Here is an 11,212-nt window from a genome sequence, read left to right as displayed (position 1 = left end):
ATTAACAAAGCTTGATTAAGGAAAAAAAAACTTTCCATACGCTTATCTTGGCTAGGTTCGAAATTAAAACTAATTTTCTTGAAAAATGAAAAGTGGTCAATAGGTATTAGCGTCATCAGTGCAAACACTACATCTTTAAGGGTGGTTGCACCCTTGTACATGCTAAGCTCGCATCTTTTGAGCCTTCATTTGTGTAGTCAGTTTTCTAAAAATGAAGCTTCATGCGGAATTTTTCATTTTTCATGGCCTGCTGTATTTCTTTTTTTGGAACAAAGAAGATCATTGTTCTATTGTCAAAGAATATTTCACAAACATTTCCCTGCGCACATCCTGGGGTACAAAATGATGAACAACCTGAAATGGAAAAGCAGATATAATCTGCTCTCAATTCAATCAAATTAATTGAGGTGGGTGACTGCAAAAGTCTTAAAATGACAGGTATTGACACAGTACAGCTATCTAAAACAGAGATGATGCCCCAAAATGAGAAATGAGAGGGCCTGGGCAAGTTAAGGAAGATGGGTCCTATACCTCTGTCTTACTGGTATTTGAGGGCATGCCAGGCTATTTCATCATGAAAATTTACAAATTATTTCTGAACAGAGAAAAGGAGGGAAGGGGGGGGGGGGGGCACATGTAGTTTTAGAGTCACCTCCATTCATAGCCACAACCTGTAGGTCTGCACACAAACAAGGAGGCTCAAAAGGCACAGGATTTTATCCTAGTCTATGTGGCATTAACCCTTGACACCCTGACATCATTATGCATATTCTCCATACTGTTCTCTATACACTCCCTAGGTTCTAACAGGGAGAATTTATAAAACCATTCAGAACTTCATTAGTTGCTGATCATTTCCTTCATTCTCATGACTTAAACCATTTATTCAGGGGTGATATTGTAAGGAGAAATTAGAACCATGTCACTATTAGGGATTAAAGGGTCAAGCCATCAGGAGTGTTACTACTTCCCCTGAATGGGGAGCAAGTCCATCACAGGTTGCCCCTAGCATTCTGTCAATAATAACAGCAAAACAAGAAAACGCCTACATTATAAAGTTGAACCAACCCTTTTACACTTTAACTTTTGAACTCTGTTATTGTTTTGCCTTGTTTTTTATCTCTCCCTCTTTTTAATAGCAATCCTTTGACTTTTTCTTTAGCTATTTTTACATGCCATTTAGGCTCAATAACTAACTGAGGTTTAGTAAGCGAGTCAATGAGGGGCAGAAATACGAAACTGGTAGAAATCAAGTTCACATGAAACATGATCATAATGTCAACTATGATACCAGAATAGATTTACCTACAAAAGATGATGCTTACCTCAGTGCTGTTAGCATCTAGTTGGATTGTGTAGTCTAGATCACCTCTGTGGCTTAAACAATTCTTGCTGGAGCGACAGTCAACTCTGACAACAACATCACTGTGGGACTGGTAACAGACACACCCATAACATTAGTAACCTTGTTACTCCTAAGAGTGATCAAAAAGAAATTTCTCCCCACCATATCAACACATTTTCAAGCAGAAAGGTGACGAGAAGAAGAAAAAATATCACCAACCAAGTATTATGATTTAAAGCCAAATTTTTAGGGGTAATATTATGATAATTTGAATAGAAAAGTTGATAAATTTTGAGCATGGTAGCAAAGAAAGAAGACAATTTTTTATTTCTTGCCATGAGCATGGGACCAAGAAAAACATTCTGATAACCCATAAGAAATTGAACCTCAGACATTTGGGTCCATGCTGGAGTTCTGAAGTTCAATTCCTTGTGGGAACTCAGAAATTTTCTTAGTCATGTCCCATGATACTCCTGACAAGACAAAAAACATCTTTTTTTCCTTCACACTTTAACTCCCAAGGGTGATCAAGACAGAATTTCTCCTTACAATATCAATACAATATCAAGCAGACAAGTGATGAGAATAAAGAAAATATCAGTAAGGGGATTACAGGTGGATCCAATACCAAATTCTCCAAACTGACATCACAAGATTATTTAGAGTTATCAACTGAGTTGATAACGTAAATTGTCCACCATAAAGAGTTAAAAGGCTGACATTTCAAGCATTAGCCCTTCATCAGAGCATTTGGAGGAATTATGGGTTGTGTACAGGTTTATTTATTTCATAAATTAGCCAATCTGGAAAACTGACTTGCATACTTTTATTTTTAGTATGAGTTTTAGTCAGTTGTTTTTGAGCTTTCGTTCATGTAAATTCGTTACCCTTTTGATTGGAAATTTAAGAAGTTTTGGATTTTTTATTTCAGCCAAATGTTGTGGTTCATTAAACAAGTTAAATACATAATTATTTTCTATGGAGTTTGGACTCTAGTCTCTTTTTTGTGGATGGATTTCCTGCACAGGTTAAAAAAAAGCACTACTTAAGTCTAAACTTCAAACTAAACCTGAATATTTCTTCTTAATTCTCACCATATTTTGTAACACCAGGGTCACTCTAATGGAACTTTCATACTTGAACAAAACCAGGTCCCTCATCCCTTTTATATTCTCCTTTTTGGTAACATTGTTTAACACTGATGATACTACAGCTTTATGCACAGCTTCATTTTTGTTCTCCACCACTGAATTTACTTGAATTGATGGCCTGCACCTGTTACAGTACACCTCAAGCAAGAACGGATTTGCCTACAAAAAAAAAAGAGAAAAAAAATTAACCAATTGACTCCACCAGACCTGTTAGCTATGAGCTCCATCTGTGGGTAATAGGAAAAAGGTTAATTCCTCTAAGGATATCATAAGAATTGAAAAATGCATGTAAACAACCTCATACATGTAAAAATAAAAAGTGTACGACCAACGCAAATGTTGGTTTAATTTGCAACATTTATATACACTGTAGACACTGTCTATAAGAATGCAATCAGTGTGGATAACTGATTGTTTCTTATGTGTACATTGTTATAGTTGACATCATAAAGAAAACAAGTATTCACTGCATGCATATGAGTAATTGTGTCATATTTTTGCCAAGTATAGCTGGCCTCTACAACATGGCTGATCTTCATTTTGTATTATTATTTTGATTTGTTAACGGCGTGGCATAAAGAAGCTTTAAAGAATAATCACTTGGTAGCAAAATACATTGTAATCCTTAATTACTTTTAACACACTTATTGTTAATTGCTGTAAGTAATAATAATTTACCTGATCTAACTCAAGAGCTTTGTTATAGCCCATGTTTTCAAGAGTCAGCCATAAGTCGTTAGGATCACCATCTGCATCTTGTGCTTCCATCATGTTCAGGTCCAGGAATCCTTTCAGAGTTATCTCATCATCCTCCATTTCAAAATTATCTGAAAACCATAACCCACAGCTGTAATAATGGATGGTAGAAAAGCTATAACTTTCCAAGCCTTTTTAAGGGAATTCTTTTTATATTTTCCATGACTTATGATCAAGGGTTGCTCCCAGAATAAGGTGAACATGATCATGTAAGAAGGCATTTTTCTTTTTGCTCTCAAAAGTACCAAATTCAATTATTTTCCAAGCCTTTTAATGACCCAAACTGAATTTCCATGACTTTCCTGGGCCAGAAAATGATATGTGGAGATTTACCTTTCATAATTTCCCATGCATCATCATCACAAAGGTCTCCACCAGATTTAAACTGGAACAAGTCGAATTCTTCTCTACTTAAAGATCCATTCCCATCAAGGTCACAACTGTCAAAGATTTCAGACAGTGCTTCTCTGTAAAAATGTAAAACAGAATCGAAAAAGTTCACACACCATTCTGTAATCAAATTTCCCTTTTATCTTCTAAGGGCACAAAAAAGTTTAAAGCTTGGCTGAACAGTTACCTTCTTTTGCACTGAATTAACTTTCTTCTGCATTGTGTTACTCGAAAAAATGCATTTCTCTTAGCCAATCACAATGATGAAATTGATTCATGTATATGAGTATTTAAAATACAAATTTGGATTTAAAAAAAAAACATTAAAACTTATTTACTCAAATATCTTGCTAAGCTGGAGGTTTTCTCCATGGCCTGTAGTAAGTTTCACTTGTTTGGCAGGTTCTGCTTTTCTAATGGAGAGTCGACAACCAGTAGTGAAAGTTATCAAACTGTATGTCCCTCCTTCCAGCTCACTGCGAAAACAAAATTTCTACAAAAAAAGCAAAATAATATTATAGTTGAACCTGTATTTAGCAACACCATTAAGTGGTCACCCTGTATTGAGCAGTCAATGGTCAAAGAATTCTGGATTGGTGAAAGCTGCTAAGGGGGAGGCAAAATGACATTTGTTACAGATCCCAGTAAGAGGGCTGGATCTGAAATGCTTAGAGAACTTGTTTCCAATTGCCTCACTAAAATTGAACAAACAGTTCACTGATTAAACTATAATTATTTTTCTTAGCACTGTTAGGACAGAATGCATTTTTTAAATCCCATTTGACTCCTATTCTGTGGAACCTGTATTTAGTGTAATCAGTCATTTCGCCCACCATCTGTTTGTCAATGTCTAAAGTTGGTTCACCTACATCCAATACATCCATTTGCTTACAATTAATACATAAAAGCTTTAAAAATGGAATTGTTTAAAAGTCCATGTTTACAGTCGACTGTTTACAGTCTTTGTGTTTACTTGTGACTTGAGCAGCCTATACTAAAGGAGGTGGGACTTCATAAATTAATGTTTTGACTGTTAGTTTGTGCACTTTCACGCAATCTGCAAACTTAGCTAATTATATAGATGAAAAATATATAATTATATATAACAGCTAAGGCATTATTTGTGATGACTTGTGACTTGAACAGCCTATACTAAAGAAGGACATGGTAGTTCATTTAACAGAGGATTGTAATTGAAAAATCAACACAATAATCAACGCTATCATCAATGCTATAATCATTGATCTGATTTACTATAACTTGATTCTTTCAATGCAAACTTGATAGCATAATATAGAAATATCATTCCTTTATCTCTTCCCTCTGTTAAGTAATGAAGAAAGTAATACACCTGCTGCCAATTCAACATCAATTTTTTTTCCATTGAATCAACTGTTTTATACAATGATTGTTATAGTATGGAGTTTAAAATGTACATGAACTGACATATTGGACAAAGGTGAATCACCTCAAGACATAGGCGAAATGACCCATAGGCGAAACAACCATAATTCGTATTTAGCAGTCACTCTGCCATTTCCCATAGTTAACTGCTTAATACAGATTTGACTGTACTTAACAAAATGTCTACTGAATTTTAGTTTGTAAACAGCCAGACTGATTTCACAGATCTTAAAAAAAAGTTTTATCATTGTGTATTAACACTCACTGGTCCAAGCTTGGATGCTGTAAATGCAACCAGTTCTGAATTCTTGTCTACACAAAACACTGCCATGTCTATTGTTCTCAGTTGATCTACAACAAAGTCAAAAATGAAACAGCATTATGTTATGAACTGAACTAAAAAATGTAACTATCTTAACTTTGGAGACAGCTGCTCCATTCACTCTGATGAAGGGCTAACACTTGTAACATTCATAACATAACTTCATCCAAGCAAATTATCCTGAAATACCCCAAGTGATGCAGCACTACAGTTTCTTTAGAAAGTTACCCCCTTCATCCATTGAAAGTTTTTTGCCCCTACACAAATATTAAAAGTGGAAGATTGCTGAATGATGTGATGATGGTTAGCATGTTAGTGACTGAATCAAAAGAATAAGCTTTGTCATCTGACAAAGACTAGCAGTATAGCAGTTGCAAAGTCACAGTCAATACAGTTGATAGCCTTACTCTACAATGCAAGAAATACAAGTAATCATTAATTCATCTACATGACCACAACAGCCAACAACAACTTGTTTAACACTGGGAGAGCAGATATTCAAATTTGGACAACACATCAAATGAGTCACATTCTAGCACCTTTCTTGTTTTTAGTAGATTGGATGGTGACAAAGACTTCAGAGTCCTTTGTGAGGTGCAGTTTATAATGATGACTTGAAATCATTCTATATCTGTCGATAAAGAAACTACCCTTACTACTTCCTTTATTCCAATCCTACAAAAAAAAACACAAAATGAGTTTTATAACTAAACTTGTTAAAATTTTTCATGTGAAGCTGCACCTTAGTAAAGGTCATTATAAAGACACTTAACCCTTTAACTCCCAGAAGTGACCAAGACAGAATTTCTCCCTACAATATCATTACAATATCAAGCAGACAAGTGATGGGAATAAAGGAAAATATCAATTAGGGATTATTAGTTGATGCAATACCAATTTCTCCAAAGTAACATCATAAGAATTGTGTAACTGACAGTAAAGAGAATTTCTAACAAGATGTTGGGAGTGAAAGGGTTAAATACAATAATCATTTTGAATTACTGAATCATAACATTAGTCCCTTTTACAACAAAAGTCCAAACCATTGTGATTTGATCACTCTACATTTATCTTTTATTTTGTTAATATGTTTTTGCTTGTGGTGTTCTTTTTATTATAATATTATTTTATCTAATTTGCCACTGTCACTCAGTTTTTTTAAGTAATATTAAAAAACCAGAAAGAAAGTGCTTATTTTATATGCCCCATGGTTTCTTTGGGCTCCCTTGTCATTTCTTTCAAAAGTAATACCAGCCTATGCTGTGTTTGCAGTTCTATGGTGGAAAAAAACCCTTATCTAGAAGATAACTCTGACTAATAATTACTGGCTGTAGTCTAATGTAAATCTGTGCAGAAAGAGCTGTTGTACCTTCAGGTTTTCAGGCTCCTGCAGGGTTTTTCTATTTGTGGACTGTCTTTTAGCAGAATATGGTGCAGGAGAAGAAGCAACGTCATCATCAGCTCTTGCTAGTTTCTTTAGACTTTTCTGTTTACAATCCTCTGCTGTAGAGACAAGTAGTGCTGCAAACTTGAAAAAATAATAAAATTTAATATTTTAAACTTTGGATTTTTTTATTGTTTTGTTTCTTTAATGATGATGAACAGGAATCTATGAGGTTACTGTATGATAAAAGAGGTAAAGTTTGTACTTGAGCCTATTGGTACACCCAACTGGAGTTTATCCCAGTTTCTTAAGCATGAAGCAACAAATGGTATCACTACTACCTGACCCCCTGGCTGGGATGCAAGGTTTTGTACCCCCCAACATTTCATCAGGCTTCCCTAACAATTTCCCAGTACCTATTTATACTCCTGGGCTCAGTTGTTTGAAGGTCGATTAGCACTAACCCAAGGTTAAATTTAGATCTGGGTTTCTTTATTCCTTTATTCAAATACCTTTTTAGGATAATTTCCTGTGTTCTTATTAGAGCATCAAATAGTCATATTCCAGACAAAAAGAATTTGACTGAATTTTGTTTTAAAGTTATTAGATCTGAAATCAGATTTCACACTAACCCTGGGTTATCCTAACCCTGCTTTGAACAACGCGGCCCTGGATGGAAAGAGGTCCCGTGGGAGTAAAGCCTTTTGCCCAAGAACACAACACTTTGACCCACCCAGGTCTCGCACCTAAACTTCTTGACCCTATTTTAAAAGCTGTGACATTAATTTAATGAGATATTTCAAAAATTGTCTAAATTCTTAGTAGGAAGTTTTTACTTAACTATAAAAGCAAAAGCAAGCATTATGTAAAAGAATTCAATTACAAATTGTAAGCACAAACCTCATTATAATCCAGCTTTCCATCATTGTTTACATCAGCATCATCTAGAATTGCTTGCACCTCAGATTTAGTCATACGTTCTCCTTGCTGTTAGGATAACAAAACTTAAACCAGTAATGAATAAGAGAGCAATCAGAAAACAAAAACTGAGTGCAACCATAATAGAGATTCCAAGCACAAAGTTAAGATCATAAACATACATGATCAAATTGTTAGGGTCTAAAATAAGAAGAAGAACATGGGAAGTATAGATCCAATTCTTTCTACTTTATTTTGTGGTTATCACCAAAGGATCTTTTCATTGGCGGACAGACGAAGTTTTTAAATAACGTTGCCTACAGGCCACTGCCACGAGAAAGCAGGTGGAGTAGTTTTTTTCTACACGTATTACCTCTTGAGTCTCTTCCATTTGAGAGGAAACATTCTTGGGGACCATTCCATTGGAAACATCACCGCCCCCCACCCACCCCCCCCCCCCCACCCTTCGCCCTTGTTGACCACTCTGGGCTTAATCCATTCCACCACCCCAATGTCCTGGACCCATGTGTGGGAGAAATTTCCTCCAGAGCCAGTTCTGGAATTCTGGTCTGAAAATCAAGTGTTGGTTAACCCTTTTGCTCCCCAGATCTTATTGGTAATGACGCCTTCTTTCTCACATAACAAATGTCTGATTTTTGATGTGAGTTTGTAGAAATTCGTTATTGGGTTCCCCACAACTAACAATCACCTCCTAATTAATATTTTTTTTTGTTACTCTTCATCATATTTCTCATTGATGTTGAAGGAGAAGAAATTCTATCTTGGTCATCACATGGTGAGTTATAAGGGTTTAATCTAATTTTTGATTTAATATCTCCTTTAACTTTCTTTGGTGATAGCGTATTGATCTACCGCTGATAGGAGACTAGTAATATTACCTTCTGATCAATGTTGTGAATGAAAGGCTGAATTTCTAATATAGTCTAATAAAGCAGGAGGAGAAACATGTTCGTACCTTAGTACCAAAAGGGCTAAAACAATTCATCATGTGGTATGAATCCCTCGCCATTAGTATGCAATTACTTTGTGCATTTCAATGCTTCAAGCCATAGAGTCCTTGTCAAGAGGCTTCTCTTTCCTTCATAATGTCACAGAAAATCATTGAGTAAGGATATACCATTGTCTGTAAAACAGAAATAAATTGTAAGTTAAGAAGAACGTATTTAGAGTAGTTACATTGTTTACATTTGTGAAGCATTGTTCGACGGAAAAAAGAAAAGCCTGGAAAAAATTAAAAAAATTTTGTTTAAAAGCTTTGGGATTTTACAAAGAATTGGTGATCAGATTCCTTAAGGGAAAGATAAAGACCTTTAAAAATGGCACTTGCCTCCCAACATATGGACTCACAGCTCAGTTGGTAGTAGCCCCCAAATAGTATCTGGGAGGGTCAGGGGCTTCAAAGACCGATCAAGCCTAAACTTTTAGGCCTCTCTTCTGCAGTCTGCCTATGAGGATCATTTCGAATGCTTGATTCTCATACGGCTGTCAAATTATTAGCATTAGGTTAGATTGTGATTTCAAGTACATAGCATAACCATTCTAAAACCTTTTTCCCATTTAACCACTTTCTGAACTTCATTGTGATGGTACTTGACGTTATACAAATTGTATGACAAATTTATTAAAGATTCTGAGAGCTTAATGTCATGACATTCACTATAAAAAGGTTCTACTTAAACAGGGTTTGTACCCTTTGTCAGAAACAAATTTCAAGGACTTTTCCGAGACTTTACCAGGACTCTGACTTTTGATACAAGGACTCCAGATTTCACCTTAAACCCCATAATTTTGCGATTATGCTTATTCACTGTCTACATAAATTTCCTAGAAAGATACAACATAAATTCCCATAAAACTTTATTGCTTGATTGAAGTAGAATTTCCAGGATCGTCCAGCGTGAATTTTAGTCTTTTCTTATTTTTTCTGGAGGAATGTCAAATAAAATTCCAGGTTTTCCAATACATGTATGAACCCGGTAAAGGGGAAATACTATTTAACCTAATCCCTTAACCCTTTTAGTAATGTAATCAGACTTTAAGACGAGCATTAGTATTCCACGACCTGTATTATGCTTCCAATATTTTGTCAGCAAGAGCTTCCCGATTGAAAAGGATTCCTTCCACCAAATTGAAGTGCTAGCCAAGATATGACAACGTTAAACTCCTTGCCTATAAATGTATTCCACAAGTCATTTACAGTATATCTAGTAGCTAAGCTCCTTTAACTCTCAAGATCCTTGAATTGTTAATTCTCCTTTCTAGCTGCTTTAAAACCGTTCCTTGTAAATGTAATTACAAGACTTTAGTGTTAGATCATAGACCAACAACTTTTTACAGTTCCGCATGATAAGTTTGACAAGCTTTGCAGCAAATGGGATTGTAATTTAGGTATCCCCAAATCTTTACCATTTGGCCCCCCAAGAATGACTAGCCATTAATTTCCCCTTACAAGATATCACCCTACTGAATCATAACATTAAGGTCACAAGGATAACGGAAAATGATCACTGACTACGGCTGTAGCGGTGTGTACCCCCAGCCCACACTTAATTGCTGAAAGACTATGTTCTGAGGTGGAACTCAAAAACTTTTCAGGTGGAACCCAAAGGCTGACACCGTGTTTTATGGTATGAAGAGACTTTGAATTGGAACGAAGTGACCGTAGCCACCAAGAAACGACCATGGAACCGAAACGGACAGCTGATACAGTCTTTAATCACGCCTTATCATTTGTTGGCAACTCACGCCACCAACTACCACTCCCCTCCACCCTAATAAAAAAAAAAACTCACCAGCTCCCTCAAGCTGGTGATTACGGTACATATTGTTCCGTATCTGCATACTAGGTCTATGTTTTCTTACCTAGGATCATAATCATCAAATGTGAGGTTAATCGTTTCTGTATGGATACTTAAAACAGCCAGGTAGAGCGGCTACCTGTGCAATTCCTTCATAAAATTATCAAATTTTGCAAAGGTCGATTCTATTCGAACATTCTCCCCCGTGAGATAACGATTGGCTTTCCTCACACGTTTGATGCTCGCGCATGAATTACAAATGCGCGAACTTAGGATCGACCTACGAGCCGGTTTTTACTCGCTTCTTTTTATCTTCGTGACATCCGGGTAAGAAACTTTCTAAAGTCCTTTCTGGCTACAACCCTTGTTTCGCCTGCATGATGTATGGAACCCGTTACCATAGAGTGCGGCCATTCTTTGCTTTCTTAACCGTCAACAGCATACAACTGCTGACCAATACTACCGCGGTCCAAAGGCTAGAAGGTTCGAGAAAATCGAAATGGCGAGTTTTTGAGGGAATCTCGGAGCGGGCCTGACACTTTCTATAACCGAGATAACTGGAACAAAATAAAACTCCATTGGCCCAATTGTGGCTTTTCTGATTTGACGATAGGATACATCTGCATTATTGAATAAAATTTTGCAACCATTTGTTTACATCGCAAGTGCATGTCTTTCCGGATCTTATTCCAATTGATCTCGAATTGTTTCTAACCAATTGTC

The 11,212-nt window shown here is 36.1% G+C and overlaps 1 protein-coding gene across 1 annotated transcript; it reads right to left on the bottom strand.

Annotated features, from left to right (window-relative positions):
* Positions 1 to 10: 10 nt before the first annotated feature.
* Positions 11 to 7,735, bottom strand: LOC131783151 (EF-hand calcium-binding domain-containing protein 7). The gene is made up of 10 exons (XM_066159532.1): positions 7,653 to 7,735; positions 6,738 to 6,896; positions 5,908 to 6,043; positions 5,312 to 5,397; positions 3,981 to 4,135; positions 3,586 to 3,719; positions 3,175 to 3,323; positions 2,440 to 2,655; positions 1,326 to 1,433; positions 11 to 354 (listed from the first exon to the last, which is right to left on the bottom strand). Exons 1-10 carry the CDS (start codon positions 7,725 to 7,727, stop codon positions 280 to 282), a joined length of 1,293 nt encoding a protein of 430 aa, XP_066015629.1. The 5' UTR covers positions 7,728 to 7,735; the 3' UTR covers positions 11 to 279.
* Between the last annotated feature and the right edge of the window lie 3,477 nt (positions 7,736 to 11,212).

The sequence above is a fragment of the Pocillopora verrucosa genome, chromosome 12 (assembly GCF_036669915.1).
Source record: "Pocillopora verrucosa isolate sample1 chromosome 12, ASM3666991v2, whole genome shotgun sequence".
NCBI lineage: Eukaryota > Metazoa > Cnidaria > Anthozoa > Scleractinia > Pocilloporidae > Pocillopora > Pocillopora verrucosa.
This window is presented reverse-complemented; position numbering and strand designations above follow the sequence as displayed.

Excerpts from the sequence above, each read along its gene's own strand:
- LOC131783151 (XM_066159532.1), bottom strand. The coding sequence starts at position 7,727 with ATGACTAAATCTGAGGTGCAAGCAATTCTAGATGATGCTGATGTAAAC. Across the intron at positions 6,897-7,652 it reads GAAAGCTGGATTATAATGAG|TTTGCAGCACTACTTGTCTC; the intron begins GTTTGTGCTTAC and ends TATTTTTTCAAG. Across the intron at positions 3,324-3,585 it reads TGCATGGGAAATTATGAAAG|ATAATTTTGAAATGGAGGAT; the intron begins GTAAATCTCCAC and ends TATGGTTTTCAG.